Consider the following 23,325-nt stretch of genomic DNA (forward strand, 5'->3'; position numbering starts at 1 on the left):
ATGATACCTCCAAGGAGTCCAAAGACTCATCGCGGGAGGACACCTACTGTACAACTCTCCATCTCCATCACTACGCCGAACCTCTGCTACCGATCATCTACATCAACAAGTATTTTTTGTGTGTAAGCGTGTGTTCTGAAGGGTGATTGGCTAACTCGCCTTCCATTGAAAAAGTCCATATAAATATTCCTTCCGTCATGACAAGAATCGAACCTAGGTCTTTTCCAATCAAAGGGCGCAACGTACTGTCATTCCAATTGTGCTATGCAGGCGCTATACCAGAAGTGATAGATACTCAATGTCCTCAATGCTCTAGAAAGAAAAAAAAATCCAAAGCAAATGAAAGCAAAACTAGCCAACAGGAATTGAGATGATACCACCAGATATGAATAATGAAAACACAACTACAATGGAATTGTTATCGATTCCATCAAAATTTGATGACTTCAAGACCCTCTTGCAGAAGTATAAATCAGCATGCTTCTGTCTGCAGCATACAGATCTGAAGCCAAGAGACAAGCCAACATTACAAAATATTATCATCATTCCTAAGAACAAATCAAGAGATGGACCTGCACATGCAGGAATTGCCATCCTCGTGGGCAGCCATATCCCCTTTAAGCATGTCTCACTCAATAACATCATAAGAAGCAGTTGCAGACCAACTCTCTTTCTGAGTTCTATTAACAGTAAGCTGCATCTACATTTACCTGCTGCAGATATCTCAAAACATAACCGTGATGATGTCATATTGCAGTTACCAACCCCCTACTTTTCATGGGGGATTTAAATGGCTGCAACACGCTGTAGGGTAGCACTTAAACAAACATCAGAGGAAGAATTGTTGAGCATATACTGGAATAAGGTTTACTCTCCCTCCTAAACACAGGAAGCAATGCCTTCTTCTGTATGCCTAGCTGAACATTCACTTCCATGTACTTAACTATCTGCTCAATCTCCCTTTTCTCTTGTCAGGAAGAAAACTACATAATCAAATTCCTGATATATACCCTCAAGGGGGTGTACAGGATACGATAGTACTAAATGAAAAATTTACATCATTACTAACTTCCTATCTACAATTTTCCTCAATCAGTCTGTTAATGTCAAGACTCCAATATTATCAGGTCTTATATTTCTGTCTTCTAAGGCACTTTTTACTGTATCAATGCAACTATATCTTGGTCTTCCTCTCGGTCTTTTTTCTGCCAATCTGGCAGAGAATACTTGTTTTGCTAATCTTTCCTCTCCCATTCTGCTTAAGTGACCATACCACCTGAGATTAGCTCTGCTAATGCATTCCTGGATGCGACAATATCAAGTTCTTTCCTAATATCCTCATTTTAATATGATATTGCCATTGATGCCATCTATTCATGCCCCTAATCTTTCTCAGGACTCTCATATGCAGTCTCTAGTCTTTGGTCAAGTGTTTTACTTCTAACCCAGCTCTCAGATCCATAAGTTAAAATTGGTTTAAACACTGTCTTGTATACAGCTAATTTTGTGTTTTAGCTAATTTCTTTCTTATTCCACATAAATTTATTCAGTTGGCTTCCTACCATACCAACTTTGTTGATTCTGTTGTCTATTTCCATATTTAACTTACCATCTTCACTAAAAATCGTGCCTAAGTAGCTGAAATGTTTTACTTGTACTATAAGTTCTCCATTTGCAATGATATTTTCAATGTTTCTGCCTATTTTCATTGTCTATGTCTTTTTAATGCTAACCTTCATACCATATCTATTACAACAGTTATTCAATTTAGTCACGGAAACCTGCAGACTTGTAGCGGATTTATTTAGAAGTATAACATCATCCGGATAAAGCAAAGTTTTATTTCCCTTTTTATACATGGATACTATGAGAGCTCTACTCCAATGATCTGGAATTCATCCCTCTTTCCAGGCTTTCTGAACTATGCAGTGCAGCCACTATAAGACTTTTGTACCTCCATACTTGAGCATTTATAGTCGAATATCATCTACTCCTGCTGCTTTTCCATATTTAAGGCTTTTGATGCCTTTTTCTACTTCAATTATGGATATCTATTCCTGGCTGCATGCCAGGTCAGTGTTTTTTATCACTGTTCTGTCATCACTGCTTGTTTCATTTAGCAGTTTTTCAAATTACTCCATACTTCAAGGATATATTTTTCTCCTTTTTCATGTTACCTTTATCATCTCTAATTCCTTTTATAGCACTCTTTCCTCCATTTCTGAGGAAAATGGTGGATGGCAAGATATTCCTCTAGAATATCTTGCATCTTCTTGATATTTATTTTTTATGTTCTTGCCAGAGTCCTCCCATGACTTTTGTTTAGCCAATTTTACACAGTGTTTAGTTTTCTTACATTTGTCTCTGTATTCTCTAAAAGCACAAGCTGACTTATTTGCCAGGAACTTTTGATATGCTTTCTTCTTTTCTTTCACTGCCTCTTTAACTTTGTGTGTCCACCATGGAGTTCTGATTTTTCAATCCTTACAGACAACCTCACCACATGCCTCTCTGGCTGAATCAATCAGTGTTTTCTTCAGGGCTTGCCACTCAATCTCCCAGGTTTGGTTCCTGCTCTCAAACTCTTTCATTTTTTTTCAATAATCTTTGTGTATTTTAGTCTGTAGTTCACATCTGAGAGCAGCTCAATTTTTATTCTCTTTAAAACTTTCTTACAAGTTCTTCTTTTCAATATGAAATTCAATTTTATCCTACTCAAGACTAAATGGTGATCACTTCCAATTTCAAATCCTCTGTACACTCTGGTGTCTTGCAGTGGGAAAACATCACTATCAACAATAACATAGTCAATGAGACTTTTCTTATTCCTTGTCTCTTCTCTCCATGTGAATTTGTGCACATTTTTATGTTGGAACATTGTGTTAGTAATAACCAGTCCATGTCCAGAGCAGAAATCCAACAGGTATTTGCCATTATTATTAGCTTTGCTCTTTTCTCCAAATTTTTGCAAAATATTTTTGTATGTCTGACAATCATTTCCTACTCTGCTATTTAGATCCCCAACAAGGATCAACTTTTCCTTTTTCATTGTGTCCGTTGCTTTCTCTAAAGCCTCAAAAAATTCCACCACTTTTCCCTTAGTAGAACCTTCTGTGGGACCATAGGCACAAATAAGTCTCATTGTCTAATTCCCCCATTCTCATATTTGCCCACATCAACTCTACTTGAGACTGCCTGCAATTCAAGATTAGTCTCGTATTTAGTGTTGAATACTATGGCTAATCCTAGTTTTCCTTGATTGTCATTGCCTGAATATAACATTTTGTATTTATTACTCAGAAAGATCTCACCAGTTTTTGTCTTTTTTGTTTCTGTTGATCTGGTACTTATCCAATTCCTCAGCTAGGTCCATTTCTTTGCCATTCAGGCTTCTTATGTTGATAGTACCAATCTTGAACTCTGTTAATGTTGAGTTGGGGTAAGTACTAGGGGAAGGAAACTTATGAGAATTTATTTGGGGGTGATAATTTTTTTGTGATATCCACCTTTCTTCATGGACAAAATTGCACGACATCACAGATATTAGGATGAAAAATTCACAATGCTGAAATCTTCAATTCACTGCTTCCCTTCAATCAGTGATGCAGTGAATCATGTGACAGTGTATTATACAAACTGCCAAAACTGCAAACCATCATCTAGTTAGTATCCATGTTTCTCTAAGCCATGGTGGAATGGCAATTGCACAGAAGCCAATGATGCGCAGAGGTAAGCTTCAGATATTTTTTAAAGATGGTCCACAACAGCAAGAAGAAACCTTATTGCTTTCAGATGAGCTTGAGCAAGATACTTCCATCATCGGTGTCAAAAGGATTCCTGGATCAATTATATATTCTCCACAACCAGAACAATCACTAAAGAAGTTTTGGGCAAAATTCTGAAAATGAAGGGTAGATATACTCCCACTGTCTCCATATTCTTCAGAACATTGGTTACACAGTTGTTGATCCAACAGCAATTCTCCCAATCCAACCCATTCCACTCAATTACCATTCTCCAAGTGAAAAATTTAGTCCTAGCACCCTTCGTAATCACACTCCTACTCGCTCTCCAGGGACATCTTGTTCTCCCACCTCTAATCATGAAATGGAAAAGTTCCTCTGCATCCATGTTATAAAACCCTTTTAATAACTTATACACTCCCTGCTAATAATTATTCAGACACTTTAGTAATTTACAGTTCATACCAGCAGGTGAACCCTAATATTGGGTATGTCAGCCTTTGCTTTGATCACCTCCTGCACCCTTTGAGGTAGGCTTTCCACCTGATGTGCAGCAGACATCATGGTGGAATTTGTCTCCATTCCTCCATCAAAGCAGTACTCAGTTCAGCAACAGATCAAGGATGTGCTGCTCTGGACTTCAATTACTGCTCCAATTCATGCCATAGGTGTTTGATGGGGTTGAGGTCAGGACTCTGCACAGGCACCAGGGCAGTTGTTTAACACCCATCTCTTCATACCATTTCATAACAGCTGCAGCTATGTGGCATGGGGCATTGTTGTCTTGATAGTAACACAGGTCTGTTCTAAAACTCCACAGTGTAGGCAGCACCAGCTTATCTAGAATATCAAGGTACTGAGCTGCCCTCATGGAACCTTGGACAACGACCAGTGGTCCCACTCCAAACCAACTGAATGTACCCGACACCATTACTCCTCCACCACCAAACTTTACTGTGGGTACAACATACTGTGGTAACAAGCGATCAACAGGCTGCTTCCACACCCACACCCTATCATCAGACTGGAAACAGGTGAACCTTGATTCATCATTCCAGAGTACCTCTACACACATCTTAGCAATTGTCCAGTTCACATGCTCTTTGCACCAGGCCAGACGAGCTGCCTTGTTCATTGTTGTGATGTTTGGCTTGTGTGCTGCTGCATTTCTTTGAAAAAAATTCGTACTAATACAGTATTAGTGCTCACCATGGTATTACTGGCGTTCTGGAATTCATCACGGGTGGTCTGTGCTGATTGTAGTCATTTTTGGCAACTACCCTGGGTGTTTTCCTGCACTAGTGATGCCAGAACATTTCTATTTGTTGATCACATCACCATCCATTGATTTTTCAGATGCTCCTGTTGAGCAGCAATAGCACATATGGACATGCCATCAATGTGACAGCCCCAATGGCACCTCTCAAAGTCACTAAGTTCATGTCGTGTTGCCATACCACCTGTATTCATCTGCTGCGATGAAATACTGCTTCCTGCTATCTGTACACTGGTTTTTATGTTATTAACAAACCTGGAATGTTCCATAACTTCAAATAACATGGGTGTCTCTACAATTATTGGTAGATAGTGTATGTTTCTGCTATAGCCCTGTATCCTCTGTAGATCAAGTGGTATAGAAGACCGCTTTGTTTGGAAAAAACCTGAGTTCAAATCTAATCTATTATGTGAGGAAACTTTATCAGATATTTTCGTTAAAATAGTGAGTTAACCAGTCTTATAATGAGATGGTGGGTTTTTTCTCCTGGAAACTTAGATGTTTTGCACCTCAAAACAGGCAAACTGTCCCCATGAGCATGTATATCTATGGGCAAAAGTATAACAGACAACTGTATTCACTGCCTAAATTCTTAATGAGGAGACTCAACTTAACCCATTTTGGATGAATGAGTTGAATCATATCCATCCTCTTGTGTAACTCACAAACCCTCAACACAACCTGTATCATTTTGCTTCTTAAATTTATTTACTGATGTGTGGTTACAACAGTACTCGCAGTCATTCAGACAAATCATTCCACCCATTCACTGCTCTCTCTTTCTCTCATTCCAGAAAATTATTATTATTATTATTATTATTATTATTCAGGCCTCCAAGGAGTCAAAAGACTCTTCGAGGGAGGTCCTTCCTAAGACATAAAGTCTGTCAAGACTCATCGAGGGGGAGGTCCCCCCCCCCTGAGAAACACAAAGTCTATCTTACCACTCTTTAAACTCACTGACCGTTCTCGCTTCCACCAATCGACCAGGCAATGCATTCCATGGCTCAACCACCCTCCACACAAAGAAACCACTCCTTACCCTCTTGCTCACAGTTTCCTTTCGTAACTTCCAGGGATGGCCTCTTGTCATCACTCCTTCCCGCTGTTCAACCAAGCGAAAGAACTCCCCAGTGTCAACCCTGTAACCACCTCTCAACAGTTTAAAAGTCTCAATCATATCACCTCTCCTTCTTCTATCCATCAAACTCTGCAGTCCACATTCTCTCAGCCGATCCTCATAACTATCCTTGTACAGTCCTGAAACCATCTTTGTCATTCGTCTTTGTATCCTTTCCACAGTTAATTTATCCCCTTCAAATCCTGGGGACCAAATCTGAGAACAATAGTCCAAGTGTGGTCTGATCAGAGACTTATACAACGGAATGATAACCCTCTTATCTCTGCAGGTCAGTGTCCTTCTCATAATAGCAGCAATCCTCTGTGTTACCTTCACCACCTTTGCAATATGTCCCCTAAACTTCAGGTTTCTATCAATCATCAACCCCAGATCTCTTGTCTCCCCTACTTCCTCCAGTATAACTCCTCCCATAGAGTGTGCAGCATCCCATCGATGTTTCCCAAACCTCAAGACCTTACATTTTGCTGCATTAAACTGACATCCCCATTCATTTGCCCATCTATCTAGCTTATTTAAATCCTCTTGCAGGGCTACCACATCTGCACTATTACTAATAATCCTTCCCAGCTTCGCATCATCCGCAAACAACTGAATATCCCCCTGCAATCCACTGGCTATGTCATTGATATAAAGGTTAAACAATATAGGTCCTAGTACTGAGCCCTGTGGGACCCCACTTGTAACCCTCTGCCTCCTGGAAACTGCTCCACCATACACAACTCTCTGATACCTATCAGACAGCCAATCCTGAATCCAGTTGACCAATCTGACATCCAGACCCATGTGCTTCAACTTAAATATCAGCTTATCATGTGGCACCCTGTCAAATGCCTTCGCCAAATCTAAGAAAATTGAAGTATATGCCTTTCCCTCATCTAATGTTCTTGTAACTTTATTATAAAAGGCTAGCATATTGCTAAAACAAGAGCGTCCTTTCACAAATCCATGTTGATTCTCACAGATAACATTATCCTCATCTGCCCAATGCTGTATACGGTCCCTCACTACTTTCTCCAAGATCTTAACAACTACTGATGACACACAGACTGGCCTATAATTAGACACTTACCACCAGCCTGTTACCACCCTTATGCAATGGCACTATCTTATCTTCCTTCCATTCCCTGGGCACCTTTGCCAAAGCCAGACTTTCATTGAAAAGCCACGTTAAAGGCACTGCCAATTCCCTAGCACATTCTCTCAAAACTCATGGTGAAATACCATCCAGTCCCACAGCTTTACTGACATCCAGAGTACTCAGTATCTGAAACACACTCTCCTCCTGTACCTCCAGACCTCGAACCAGTCCTATCCCTCTAGCATTAAAACTGACTCCTCTAGGATGAAATACTCCAATAAAGTGTTCATTGAACAATTCCACTATGTCCTCTTCATCAGTCACGCTATTCCCATTTTTATCCCACAATATCATTCTTCCACAGTCATTTCTCCTCCTACTGGCCACATAGCTAAAAATTTTACTCAGCTTTCTAGGGTTCCCTTGCTCTTTCTCCTCCACATCCACTCAAAAAATTTCTTGTATCTATTGTATGAAATCCTTGTAAACAATGTACATGATTCTGTATGTTTTTTTTTGCCTGTCATCACTGTAATTTACGAACCTTCCTGTGTGGATTTAGCGGAGTATATTCTCACATGAAGCATTCTTTAGACATAAAGCAAATTAGGTTATCCTCTAGATCCTCTCATCACTTTCTATTATAATAATCATGATTTCATGACACCCTCAAGGACTTATCACTCAAGACGGCACTCTACTCCACTACACACATTTCAGCATCTCCCGTAATTATTCACATCCCAAAGAAACCCATCTGAACAGGGCGACGCTTAAGTCATGATGGAGGTTTAAAATTTAATAACTTTTTTATTTATTATGTTTATAATGTTTTGTTATAATAAAACACAGAGCCTGGGGATATTTTTATTAGTTATGAAAAACCACATCATGTAAATGCTTTCTATTTTTATCATCACAAATGGCTCTTTTTATGTGTTCCATGACAGCTGTTAATCTTTCTAACTGCAGAGTCAGATTTCTGCATGAATGTTCTCCTTCAACTGTTATTTTCCTTAAGGTAACCCCATAGGAAGAATTCAGGAGCTGTCAGATCTAGAGACCATGATAGAGACCAGAACACACAAACATCTGGAAAGAGGAACTCTGGTAGTCTCACACTACTTTCAATTCTGGTTCAGCAATATGGGCAGTCCTGAATGGTGCAGCTAGGAGCATTTGGTGGTCCAGGATCAATGGTGTTGCAGAAAGTCTGCTTTCCTGGGGGGAACAGGGCTCAAGGTTGCTGTAATGCCAGTATATCATTCAGAGTAGCCCTGGAATTCCACTAAATCCAGAGTAATTTGATAATAAGGTTAGACACCTTTTGGCAACTTGTATAGGTAAATATGACTTCTCCATTGCTTCCACTTTAGTATCACCACCTCTGGGTCTGGCTCCCACCGACGAGACCTCAATAAAGGTCGAAACCGGTCTGAGTAACGGCTCTTTCCTTAATGCATAGCATTATACATGTCAGCAAGGAGATGTGCTTTGCATTATGGGGGGATACTAAGACAAGGAGTGATGAGAGCTTGGTCCACCTTTACGACAAGTTGCCTCAGTCCTGAGGATACTTCGGGCGCAAACCTTGTTTGCTTATATTTGGATAAAGGATTAAACTAAATTTATTACAATCTAACCAAGTGGAAAAAATTTCCAACTACACACCACCATCACCAATATATTTTTATATTGAGTTCTATTCCCCTTTATTCAGTGTATATCATTAAAGGTTTACATCATTAAAGTTAATTAGAGCATTATTGATGATCCCATTTAACCAGACTCTTTTATTAATAGTATTATACTGTGATTGATTTTTATTTTTCTGTTTAGGAACAAGCTGTGATTTTGAAGATGGTATGTGTGGTTGGTATAACTTGAATGGAGTACCTGGTACATGGGAAATTTCAAGTGGCTCATATTACGTGCTACCAAGTTTTGATAATACATTTAAAAATAAAACTGGTATGTTAATTTTACCTTATTTATTATTATTATTATTATATATGGTTTCATATTGTACATTTTCTCCAGAAGAGTTAAGGAACAACAACAGTCTAGAAGGATTTCACAGATCTAATCAGTGCTGCCTTAGATAAAAACAAAACTGTCATAGTTTTCTTTGCTCACTTTGCTAAAGCATTTGATAAACTAAAATGCGGATCACTTCTAGAAAAGCTAAGATACACTGGAATAGGTAGGCCTCTGTACTCATGGTTTAAAAATAATCTTCAAAACAGGAAACAAATAATACTTGTTGTATCATCCCATAATACAGAGTTACCAGTAACTTGGAGTTCCACAGGGAACTGTTCTCTCTCCATTCATTTTCTTTATCTATATGCATAATATCAGTCAGCTACCTCTCAAAGGTAAGATCTTCCAATATGCAGATGACACAACAACGGTATCCATTCCTTCTAACATAAGCACTACTCAAGCAAACGTGTAATATGACATCATCTGGTTACCAGATGGCTTACCGTTAACTCAGTTCACTTCACCCCTGAAAATCAAACTCACCCAGCCAGCCATTTGCCCTCCTGCATATGAAGCAAATACATAAGTAAAACTACTACCATTACACAGGCCAAAACAATACAATACTTTGGAATGTATCTGTGATGCATATATTAACTGAAATAGCAACATAGAACAGCTACAAAGTGAATGCTGGATAATGCTAAGAAAGCCGTATAGACTGAAAAATTTAGCTATAAAAACATTTGTATGTAAGGCATTATGTGAAAATGTATTAAGATATGCTATAACAATGCATGCATTAAAAGATGAAAAAGATGATAGCAAAGCTTAGTAGTTAATAGAGCTACTCTGTATCACCAATCAGAGACTAAGTTAAAAGACTAATATAAAATTTTAATTAATACTGATGAGTAATTTAAAAATGATGTTGTCAGAGCTGAGCTTTGTGAGCAATTGTAAATTTCCCCTGGATAGGCTACCAACCTTTTGCAAGGTGAGTTTGGTGGTGCACTCCACCCTTAAGGCCTCCAAACCTGCCTTTTGGGAGGGAAAGCAGACTCCAACTCTATGAGATGGAAAAAACATAATAGTATAATAGGAAAGATTCACCCTGGCCCTCGACTTCTCTAATAGCATTGGGGGGGGAGGAGCAAGAGGAACAACAAGAAAGAAACAAAGAAGAGTAGGGACCAGTCTACAGATAATATACAGATGTATATTACATGAAATAAGGCACAGTCCAGCATCAGGTGCCTCGGATTTGCCGCTCCCATACTCACTAAAGTGAGCCCTGAGGTATAAAAATGCTAAAAATTACTTCTACAGATATTCAAATTACAGTGCTGCTTTCACTGCAAGCAAGAAACGAAAAACATTTAGTAAACCATAAACCCAAAATATTTCACATTGAGGTTAACTAAGATATAATTTGTTTATAAGATTAACTACCAATCAGGGTGATTGGTAGTTAATTTTGGACTGACTATTCACTTTATAAAGTCTCACTTACTATAACACATGGAGTGCAAAATAGAGTGTTAGAGGAGTGCTTGCCTGGAGCCATGATAGAGAGTGTGACTTTGGCAGTTAAGTGAGGGAAATGCATGGATGAGATGATTATGACAGTGGATACAAACAGCCTGAGAGGTAGTATGAATCAGGTAGTGAGAAATTTGAGGTTTATGCTTGAGCTTGTATAGCAGAATGGTGTCATTCTGCTATACAAGATTATTAGATACAATAATGCAGAGTTGAGGAGAAGAGCATCAGTAATGAATGGCATGATAGAAAGAATGTGCCAAAAGAGAGGCTTGGATTATTGGATGGTTGGAATGAATTAGAGGTTAGGAAAAAGCTGCATGCAAGAGATGGACTACATTTGAATAAGGAACGACCTCAGCATCTGGAGAGAATGTTGTTCTCAGGGCAAGTAACACCATTAGTGGAAGGAAACAAGAGTTCTTATGATGAATGGAAGCAGGAATGGCCACTTATGGAAATAGACATTGGGATGATGGGGGAACAGACCTATCTGTAACAAAGACCTAGTGTCCTCTAAAGAGGAGCAAAGTGTGCTATCTACCAGTTTCTCTAGTACCTGAATGACCACTCCAGAGAACTAATTAGCCTATAATTGGTTACTTCAGTCCTGGCTCCATTCTTGCATAATGGAATTATCATGTTGCACTGAGATTCTTGTTGCACCAGTTCAAGGACCTTTCCAATTCTCTTGCTTCAGCATCTGTGTTCCCACTGCATTGTTCAAATGAAACTCTTACAGGAACTTTAAATACCTCTAATTCATCTATTTCCCCCTTGGCATTCGGAGTTCTAGTATTAGTGTCTGCCTGGAATGTATACTTGACTAAAGTGATCATACTAAAAATACTCTCAAATTTCTCTTGGCCTGTTTGGCTAAATTCTTTTCGTAGAGTAATTTTGATTTCCTCATCACGGCTATCACTTTCCCAACCTATTTTGTTATATTGCTACATGGCCTAGTCATTACCTTTCTTCTGGTATTGGATCCATAAGATTTTATTTTTGTTCAGCTCTTGTCCATTTAACTCCCATGCAATTTACTCTTCTTACTCTGTGGATGCAGTCAAAAGTGCTTCATTTTCTTATTCATCAATTTCACTTCCATCCTATTTATTATTATTGTTGTTGTTGCAGAGGTGTCTCCATGGAGGCAAGCTGAAGACTCATTGTGAGACAAACTAGTTCCATTTGCTAAAGATTCAGATAAGTTTTACTAGGAATAATTAAGTATGTGCGTAATTGTTTAAGTAAGAGCGGCTGTAAACGTTGTACGCTACCGATATTATTAAGTGTGGGGTTTTTTTCCTTGCTTAAACTAAATACGAAAACGTTAATATTAGACCTAGTAACCTGCAGAGAAAAAAAAAAAAAATGGCGGCGGCATTGTCATTCCATGATTTTAATTTGGATTTCAGTCGGTTCGTTAAGTGTGAGGTCTGTTATATGTATTCCTTCGATTACATAAATGATTTGTGGATGTTTAGTGCGGATGGAAGAAGGGTGTGTGCGAAATGTGACCTGAACGAGGAATTGATGAAAGCGAATATGAAGTTGATGACAGAAAGTGCTAGTACCGATTGTGTCGCGAGTGCACGTTTGCAAGAGAAGGATGGCGAGAAAGACAGGCGAAAAAATGTTAAAAAATCAGGAAAAAAGAAAAAGAGCGATTTGACAACCGTAACGGATGTTAAAAGGGACGAAAGTGAGGCGGAAAGAAACGAAATTGAGAGAACGAATGAAAGTAGAAATGGCGTGGTGCAGAAATCGCAAGTAAAAAAAATCGAAAGAATGAATGATAGCGAAAAAAGAATGACTGATGGCGAAAGTTGGACGCATGTTGGAACGAAAGTACTGAACCAAAGAAAGATGAATGACAGTAAAAGTGAGAAGAATGATAGCGAAAGTTGGACGCATGTTAGTCCGAAAATACGGAAACAAAGAAAGATATGTGAGAGTGAAAGTGAGAAGAATGATAGTGAAAGTTGGACGTATGTTGGACTGAAAGTACGGAAACAAAGAAGGATGAATGAGAGGGAAAGTGAGAAGAGGGGATCGAGAGTTAGAAAGTTAGAAAGATTTAATGATAGAGAGAATGTGTCGCGAGGTTCAGAAGGTGAATTGGATTGGATGAAGCAAGAAATGAAATGGATGCGGAATGAAATTAAGAAAATTCAGGTCAAAACTATTAAAATAAATCATGATGGCATGAAAGAGTTAACAAAAGTTGAGCGAGTGGCATTGTATGGCGACTCCATTATTAAAGGTGTGCTAGAGGATAAAATGCACAAGGTATGTTTTCCAGGCGGTAAAATGAGTAGAGTGATTGAGGCATTGAATACGAGGCGGGAACGAGCAAAAGAGTTAATTGTATTAATTGGTACGAATGATTTGAGAGAGAACAAACAGCATGTCAAAATGAATGTCAGGAGACTGCTTGTAAAGATAAAGGAGAATAGTGTGACAGGAAGGGTGGTCAGTGTGTTGCCTAGGTATGATTGTGGTGAAATGAGGCGGAGAGCAAGGATTATGAATGATATTCTGGCTGAAATGTGTGAGGAGATGGGAGTACAGTTTGTTAATGTGTGGAATGAGTTTGAGGGACGAAGAGAGTTGTATGGGAGAGATGGACTGCATTTGAGTGGTTACGGTGTGAGTCGCTTGGAGAGACTGCTGCTGGAAGGTAGAGAAGTGAATAGAGAGAATGAATCAGATCGAGAGGGGGAGTGATGTGGAAGAGAAGGAGAGTAAGACAGGAGAGATTGAAGGAGTGGAAATGAATGTGGAAGTGAGTGGTATGAGTATAGAAAATGAGAGAATGGGTGTGCAAGAGGAGCAGGGAAACGGCGAGGCTCAGGGTGGACAGGGATACACAGCGTGAGAAAGGTGGATGCTCCAAGAGGAGGTAAGAGAATGTGTAGGCAGGAAAGTAATGGGATGATCAGGGATCAAAAGGAAACACATAGAATTGCAAAGGGTTCTAAAATAAAGAAGCAGAAAGGGAAATGGCCCCAGTCCAGCATGGAGAGATCACATCGAGTGAGTGGTATCAGTGGAACTAGCTGTAGATCCAGAAATGAGTTGTTGTGTTTGTATACCAATGCTAGAAGTATAAGAAACAAGGCGGATGAAATGGTTGCACGAATTGCGTCTGTGCACCCAGAATTGTCGGAATAAGTGAGACATGGTTAGATGAAGATGACATCCTGACAGGAATAGTGATGGAAAGGTATGATGTGTTTCGTGAGGATAGAAGGGGTAAAAAGGGAGGGGGAGTGCTATTGATGATAGAGAAAGAGTTATGTCCATACAAGGTAGAGATGCAAGAGGGAAATGGGGCCAGTGGTTTTGAGGCAGTATGGTGTGAGATAGAGGTGAATAGAATCAAATACTTGGTGGGATGTTGTTATAGACCTGGTAATGTGGTTGGTGGTGATAGTGAAATGTATAGTCAAATAAGCCAAGCAAATAAGAAAAGGGTGATCATTATGGGTGATTTTAATTATGGCAATATAGACTGGAATGAAGAGATAGCAACTGGAAGTAAAGAAAATGAGTTTCTTGAGTTTTTGAGGGATAACTACCTCAGACAGTATGTAACAGAGGACACACGAGGATTAAGGTTCTTGGATTTGGTCATCTCATCGGAGGATGTAATTATCAATGAGGTATCAAATCATCCACCAATTGGTGAAAGTGACCATGAGGTGATTACTTGGGTGGTTGCCAGCAGTGCAAGGACCCCTGTGAAAAAAGGTATATGTGGAACTACAAGGGGGGTGATTATGAAGAGCTCAGGATACAGCTTGCAGGTGTAGCATGGAATGAGGAGTTAGCTGGAAAAGAGATCAATGCAGCTTGGGGGATTTTCAAAAAATATTTAGTGGATGCAATGTCTAAATGTATACCACTGGTGAGAAGGTTAAATAAGTTAGGTGTGAGATGGATGAATAAAGAGATTAAGCATGCAATACAGAGAAAAAGGGCATTGTGGAGGCAGCATAAGAGAAGTGGAAGTAACAAATTTCATGAGTTCTACTAAGACCAGGCAAGGAGAGTGACTTGGTTGGTGAGAGTAGCTAAAGAGAGGTATGAACAGCAGTTAGCTAATGAAGCTAAAAAGAATCCTAGGGAGTTCTTTCGATATGTAGCCAGCAAAAGAAAGAATGATTATGGAAGGATGACATTGATTGGAGGAAATGGTATAAAGACAGCTGTTGCAGAATGTGTGGTGGAGATACTTAATGAGCAGTTCATAACGATCTTTCAATCTTGTGAATGTGACTTCATGGAGAGATTAAGAGCAGTTGATGATGGGGAGGAGAGACTGTCTGTAAGTGAGCAAGAGGTGTTTGGGGAGTTGAGTAAACTAGATGTAAATAAGGCTGTGGGACTTGATAATATATCACCGCGTATTCTGAAGGAATGTGCCAGAGAGCTGACACCTGCCTTGACATATTTTTTTAATACGAGTCTTGCACTTGGTCAAGTTCCTAAAGAGTGGAAGGAGGGCAAGATTGTGCCACTTCATAAAGGAGGTGATCAAACTCAAGCATCAAACTATAGGCCTATCTCTGTGTCAGGTGTTGTGGTTAAATTGTTGGAGAAGCTTGTGAGAACTAGGATCCAGAGTTGGGTTGACAACAATGGTATAATCTTTGATGGACAGCATGGATTTGCTAAAGGGAGGTCGTCTTTTAGTAATCTACTTACTTATTACAATAAAGTGACTGCTTCCTTGGACAGAGGAGAAGGATACACAGTAATATACTTGGATTTTGCAAAAGCTTTTGATAGAGTACCTCATGATAAGTTGACAGTCAAACTAGAGCAGATGGGGTTATATATTAGATTAGTGTATTGGATTGGAGACTGGCTATCTGATAGGTATCAACAAGTTGTGTATGGGGGGTGCAATATCCAGGAAAAGGAAAGTCACTAGTGGAGTGCCTCAGGGATCTGTTTTAGGGCCATTACTATTTAACTTGTATATTAATGATATTGGCGAAGATTTGGATGGAGATATTCAGTTGTTTGCAGATGATGCAAAGTTGGAAGAACCATAAAGAGTAGTGAAGATGTTGTGGCCTTGCAAGAAGACTTGAATAAATTGAGTGATTGGGCAAGCAAATGGGGATGTGAGTTCAATGTTGCAAAATGTAAGGTTTTAAAATTTGGAAAACAAAGATGGGATGCAGAATTTATGCTTGGTGAGAATATATTGTTGGAAGTAGAGGAAATAAGAGATCTGGGAGTGATAGTGGATAAGGATCTAAAATTTAGGGGACACATCGCCAAAATTGTGAAGACAACATAAAGACTTCTGGGAATGATGAGGAGGTCACTGACGTGTAGAAGTAGGGAGATTCTTGTTCCATTGTATAAGGCTTTGATTAGGCCACACATGGACTATTGTGCCCAGATTTGGTCACCTGGTTTTCATAAGGATGAAGAGATGTTGGAAAGGCTCCAAAGGCAACTGACTAAGGTAGTTTCTGACCTCTGGAATGTTGAGTATGAGGAGAGATTGAAAAGATGTAATTTGCAGAGTCTGGTGGAGAGAAGGAAGAGGGGAGATATGATAGAGACCTATAAGTTAGTAAGGGGTTGTTATAGGATCAATGGTGGAGAAGTTCTACAGAGAATAGTGGGAGATCAGGGGAGAACCAGAGGTCATCCCTGGAAACTGTATAAAGAGGGTGTGAGTAGGGGAGTGAGAGGCAGGTTTTTTTCGTGCAGAGTTGTGAATGATTGGAATGCCTTGCCTGAGAGTGTAGTGTCTGCAAGGAGTTTGAATGTGTTTAAGACCCGGTATGATGAGATGTGTTTGAGATAAAAGGACCTCTTATCTCACACAGTATTTACTGAATTGTACCACACTAAAGTAATGGTTTGTGTAATATGCAATTAGAGGAGCTTTCGAACAGCAATACTGATCACTGCTAGTGATTGATTTGTGGGCATTTTTTCAAATGAATATCACCATCAAAAGTTTTAAAATTGATTCTAAAATTCTTATATAAAATAATTAAATGTTTATATAGCTTAACAATGAAGAATATTTATTTAGGTTTAAACAGTTAATTATATTAAATTAAAAAATAATAAATCTTCTAACACCTTTTCATTCTCATTCCCAAAAATGACATAAGTGGTGGCACTCTTTTAGTTTTAAATAGCCATTCTTATCAAGCTAGAGTGCATTCTCATGACATGCTAGATAAGAAACAATGCTTGTAATCCTCTGTCAATCCTTAGATTGACAGAGATCTGTCAGTGTTGGTGGACAGAGAATTCGGAGTTTAGGAGTCACACTGCTAAAATTGTAAGAATATCACAATGGATTATGATGATGAGGAAGACCTTGACATGCAGAAGCAAAGAGGTTATGGTTCCCTTGTATGGACTACTGTGCACAGATTTGATTACTTGGTTTTCAAGGAGATCAGGATATCTTAGAGAAGGTCCAGAGAAGTTTCACTGTCAGTGTCTGTTCTATGGAATGTCAAATATGAGGAGAGATTGAGGGAATGCAACTTGTAGTGCCCTGTGAATAGAAGGAGAGGAGATATATAAGGACCTCCCACGACGAGTCTTTTGACTCCATGGAGGCCTGAATAATAATAATATGTGTTATGCAGAGTCAGATGAAGTCTGGAGGAGAAAACAATAGGTATAGAAATACTGATAATACATAGATGTTTCTTTATACAAATGACAGAACTATCAAGAATAAAGGAGATAAATTAGTAGTACTGATAGTGTCAGCCGATTCAAAGATACTTTGGATCAGAGAAAGATGGCTGGCAGAAGATGATATACTGAATGAGAATAGAAGTTAAAAAAGCAATTCTTTATTAAACTGAACGTCAGTGATACATAACATAATGAAATCATTTACAAATTGTGCAAATTAAAAGAGACTGTGTAGATAATTAACTTTTTACTGTGGATCGTCAATTCAATAAATCCATCAGCAACATCGCTCATTGGAAGAAATGCTAATGCTGTGAAGCATCTAATTTTCATGTTGAATTCAGCATCTGTTTGATAGCGTAACTTCAAACCAATGGCAACAATTTTGCAATAAAGATTTTGTGCCATATGAAATAAACAACCTGTTGTAGTTGTTGATGTAAATATGTTAGAAAAAGCATTGATAGTTGCTTTCTTGAAGTCAACTATTAATGTTTCGGGATCTAATGATGAATGTAAGCCCTTTAAGGCACTGAATAATCTATTGTAAGTTAATTCTGATTTGCCAGGAAGCAAAGCGAAAAGCTGCCATGGAATCCTTAGGGGTCTCATGTCAGTCCCAAGCCTGGATAAAGGAGGAGGGTCGGTCAGATGAGTGTCGATGTTGTAGCTGTTGATTGTATAGGCATCAGATAACAATCGTGTTTTTTATTTATGGTCAAGTTCTTCCGCTACGGTCCCGACGTCTGCTTCCATTCCTAATCGCTCCAGCCTATCCCAACACTTCTCACCTATGTCGACATTTTCATTCTTCTCATTTAGCCAAACAGTCCACAGATCCTTCACATCCTTCAGCGCATACATACAGCAGTTTCTGCAATGCATCCATTGTGAAAAATCCAACACAGAGCCTGACTTTCGTATAGAAGTCCTCCAAACCACTGACATATGTCTCTTGTTGGACGCCATCTTTAGATGCTGAAGTAGTGAAACAAACAGCAGCAAAAACACAATATATACAACAGAGTTTCAAATAATAACACCACTGAAGGACACTTGTATCCAACCGAAACACAACTGCAGAACAATTTGAGAAAGAAAAAATTTGAGAAAGTGAAAAAGCCACACTATCAAAAAAAAACCTTGTATAAAATTCAATTAGGCACAGTATAAGATAACACATCCGATCTCCAAAACAATTTGGTTCATAATCAATATTTATTTATTTATTTATTTATTTATCGTATGGCTTGTACACATGTTAAAAGACAATAAGATATAATACACATGAGTATAGATAAGATACACATATATGATTAAAAAATAATAATAAAAATAAATAAATAAAAAAAAATAAAAATAAATTAAAATAAATAAAAATAAATAAAAAATGTACATTCAGGCAAATACAAATATGAAATTTATGACAAGCATCAGATAGAAGATTAGTCATATTTTAACATTTAGGTTTTTGATCCAGTTGATCGCCTCTGGGGATAGGTCAAAGATATCCTTAAAGTCACCTGGATATGCTGTCAGCTCACATTCCTGTACTATATGGTAAATGATTTTTGTCTAGGCTCCACAGGGACAGTGGGGATTTGGTATCATACCCAACTTTGAAAGTGTCTCCACATATACCATGGCCTGTACGAATCCTGTTAGCCATCATCCATATATTCCTGGGCAGGTCAAATCCAGATGGTTTTTGGAAGATGTTTAATGCGAACTTCAGGTGATACAGCTTGGGACCACAGTACATTGTTATGTCTCATTGTTTCCTGTTTCACTACTGTTTCTCTCTCTTTCTTATTAATTTTATATTCTATATTTTATTTATCATACCTCCTACCCTTAAGTTCCGTATCTTATATTATCCTTACTTTTGCTCCTAAGTCGACTGCGCTATTGTTATATCTCTTATCTAGCCCTGGCTATGACTTGCACTTTCTTTCTATTCTTTCTTTTCTACTATATTTATCCTATATTCCTGTGTATCAGAGATTTCATTTCCGACAAATTTATTTTTAGAATGACTGCGCCAGCCGGTAACTAATTCCTGATACTTGATTGAGGGGAAACATTTCATGTTAACATTTGTTAACATGAAATGTTTCCCCTCACTCACACAGGTCCGAAAGTTTTTTTTATAAGTAGTAGGTTATAAGTAGTCTTAGAACAACAGAATTTATAAACATTGGTTTAAAAGAATACATTTATTATAGCACAAGAAAATATACACATTTGATTAGGCATTCTAAATATACTTGAAATAATAACTTCATTACTAAATTACCCGCTTGTTCAGGATTGAAAGTCTGAACCCCCCCCCCCCTCTCTTTTAGATTAAGTGATCCAAAATTTCATTCTCTAAGCTTAAGTATTTCAACTAGATATCTCTGCATTACAATTAAGCTCAAACTCGATTCATCTTTACAGAATTAATCAATACTCATTTTCTATGTACAATTGTAAGTAAGGTTTACACATGGCATATCAAATTCATACTATTTTAAACTCTAATATGGAAGACAAAGTTCAACTCTGTAAAGTTTCTATGCCCCACACTTTAAGTGTAAGTCAGGCTAACATTCAATACTACAGCTATTAGCTTCTTCCTGCAAACTGTTCAAGAGTTATGTTCCCTTTTTGGCACAAATTTAGAATAGCACAAGTCTTCTTGACGCAGACAATCAGTCCAACACCGTCACTAAGGCACTATGAGCAAACAAATGCATGGAGCTCTTCAAATCCTTGCCCCCTTTTCTTCTTTGCATTTACAATTATATAAGATAGATAAAAAGGTTGTACTTTACCATCTTGTCTTTACTAGTGGGGTTTCCTTGACTTCTCTCATGCTTTCACTTCGGATATGCAAGATTTCCACATTCATTAGCCACTTGCTTCTGTGTCTACTGCGACTTACTTATTTCTTCTTCGAAGGTTGTCCTTCGCTGACTTTACATTGGCATGGTTCACCAATGGCTCCTTATTGAAAATCTGGCTTCATTCCACAGGCTTTGTTCGACTCGGTTATAACAGCAACCGGGAGATTGTTGCTGGTCACCGGCGACAAGCTTCCTCAGCTATCCAAGATTGAAAGGGAACATAGGAACAGAAAAACAAGAGAATGTTTGAACCACGCACTGCTCCTTATATCTTCCTGAGGGCGTCCTCTCTCATTGTCTACGTCATGCACTTAGCTATAGCCGATTGGTTACTTTAACTCTGAACTGTTTAACATGGTTCTAAAACACAGATTTCCTTAGCTTATTTTACAACAATAATTTTGGTTCTAAAACACAGTTTTCCTTAGCTTATTTTACAACAATAATTTTAGTCGAGCTGACATACCAAATGGCCTACGGATAGTTGGTCAGCTATTTCCGACACAACAACATCCCACCTACTCACCATACTGTCATTCTGGCTAAGAAGATTACGGGTGGTTTTTATGGCAGGTCTTCTGGATTTTAGTCTATTGGATAAAGCATCTAGAATAAATTCATGTATTTAGAGATTTTGGTTATTTAAAATTCTTTTATATTCACGAAGCAAGGCTTCCTGTCGTCGCAGTTCCGGAGGAGCAATATGGCTCAAAGTGGGGAGCCATTGTAAGGGTGTACTCTTAATGCAACCTGTTATTAAATACAGAGTGGAGTTAAGTTGAGTATCTAGTTTATTGACATGGTAACTATTGAGCCAGACAGGAGCACCATACTCTGCTGCACTGTAAACTAGACCCATTGCAGTGTACCACAGAGTTGTGGCACTTGAGCCCCATATAGTACCAGAAAGCTTCTGAACTATGTTATTTCTGGTGTGAACTTTAGCAACAATATTAATCATATGCTGTTTATATGTCAGAGTTCTATTCAGAGTTATTCCCAGATATTTAGGTGTCGGATTAAACGAAATTAATATTCCATCAGCATATATCTCTGGTTTTTGATTTATAAGACTATTGTTCAGGTGAAAGCAAGAACATTCGGTTTTACCAGAATTTGGTGTTAATCTCCATTTTTTATAGAACTTCCATAAAGCCAACAGATCATTCAATATTTCTTGAGTTCTTTTGATAGACTTGGTGCTGATCGCCAAAGCTAGATCATCTGCATAAGCAAACTTCCTGCTGGCTGTTTCAGGAATATCTGCGATGTAAAGGCTAAAAAGCAGTGGCGCGAGCACTGAGCCCTGAGGTAATCCATTCTTAAGCACTCTCTGTTTACTGATGCTTCCTCTGGTGACTACCCTGAAATATCGATCACACAGTAAGTTGTTTAGGAGATGACTCAATATTTTACATGGGATGACCTTAAGATATGTATATATGCGTCCCTCCCTCCAAACAGTATTGTAAGCCGCTGTTAAATCAATAAAGACTGCAGTAGTCTTCAGGCAACTTTGAAATCCTGCTTCAATGTAGGTTGTTAAACTGAGAACTTGATCTGTGCAGCTGCAATCTCTTCTGAACCCTGCTTGTTCTATCGGAACACTTTTCAAAATTTTATCACTGATCCTGTTCAATATTAGTCTCTCCAACAATTTGTAGGTTGCACTTAAAAGGGCTATGGGGCAATGGCTTTCAGTTCTGTCTGCTGGCTTACCTGGTTTTAGCACAGCAATGATTTTTGTCCTTTTAAATTCTTTAGGAACGCAGCCACTTTCAAGTATATCGTTAAAGAACTTAGCCAGCCATGATCTTGCATAAGGTCCACAGTGCATCAGGAATTCATTATGAACATTGTCAAATCCAAAATCCTTCCCCATTTTGATATTTTGAAGTGCCGAAGATATTTCCTCACAAGAAAAAGGCAAAGAGAATTGTTAATTCTTTTGAGTTACAGACTTCATAGTCTTTAGTTTGCGTTTTATCTCTTTAGTATATTCTTTATCTATCTGATTCGGATTGACAAGAGGAGATTTCTTTGGTACAGAGGGGCTTGAACCAAGCTTTTTAAGTAATGACCAGGCTTTTCTACTATAGTGTTTGAAATCTATGTTGTCAGTTATTTGAATCCACTTTTCCCTACGAGCAGCATTGAGACTATGGAGCAGTTCTTCTCCTATCTCAGGATTCTTACTTTCAAGGAATTCCCGATACAGGGATTCACTTTCTTTGGTCCATCCAGGCACTTTTTCTTTTTGGTAGCCTCAAGGAATGTGTATTTTTGCCACCGCTATAACTACTCCAGTGAACCGTATATAGTTTTTGTAAGTTGGGGGAATTCTTCTAAGGTGTGTGTGTCTAGATCTGCAGTGAAGTTTTCCCAGTCGGCTTTTTGGAAATCCCATCTTGGTCTAGGAAATGATGTTATCACTGGAATTTGGGCTCCTAATTCCATAAAGATGGGACAGTGCTGGCTATTTGGAAAAACCTCAAGAATATGTCTGAAAGTCTCTGTAGAGGCTGATTTTCACTATCAGTGGAGACGAATGTCAAATCTGGGTTATATTCCTTATTCCAGGCTCTTGATTTAAAGGTGCCTTTTTCCTTGGCATCAAAAACCAAGTGAAGACAGTGTTGATCTGCCCATTCAGCTAATATTTCTCCGTTTTGATCATTCCGATCGTATTTCCAAGAAGTATGATGACTGTTGAAGTCCCCAGAGTACACCGTTGGGTGGGAGTATGTCTGTAGAACATCATTTGGCCAAACAGTGGAAGGTGGTTTATATACATTCACAATCATAATGTCCGCTATTTTAACAGCGATCTTATGGATTTCGTCATCAATCGAAGAAGATATCAGCACAGCATTCTCAGTACCATTTCGGACATATCGTAATCAATAAATGATGAATGACACCATATCAGATAATAGTGTCAAGGATCTGAACTTCAGAGGTCAAGTTATAAAGTC

The 23,325-nt window shown here is 38.5% G+C and overlaps 1 protein-coding gene across 1 annotated transcript in view; it reads left to right on the forward strand.

Annotated features, from left to right (window-relative positions):
- Positions 1–23,325, forward strand: part of LOC150101230 (MAM and LDL-receptor class A domain-containing protein 2-like) — a 1,363,156-nt gene that overhangs the window by 910,092 nt on the left and 429,739 nt on the right. Inside the window, exon 35 of the mRNA XM_090402193.1 lies at positions 9,078–9,209. Within this exon, the coding sequence (XP_090258319.1) occupies positions 9,078–9,209 (132 nt within the window). The remainder of the gene's footprint in view (positions 1–9,077; positions 9,210–23,325) is intronic.

The sequence above is a fragment of the Typopeltis vanoorti genome, chromosome 12, assembly GCF_054136105.1.
Source record: "Typopeltis vanoorti isolate ZY-2024b chromosome 12, IOZ_Tvanoo_1.0, whole genome shotgun sequence".
NCBI classification, from domain to species: domain Eukaryota; kingdom Metazoa; phylum Arthropoda; class Arachnida; order Uropygi; family Thelyphonidae; genus Typopeltis; species Typopeltis vanoorti.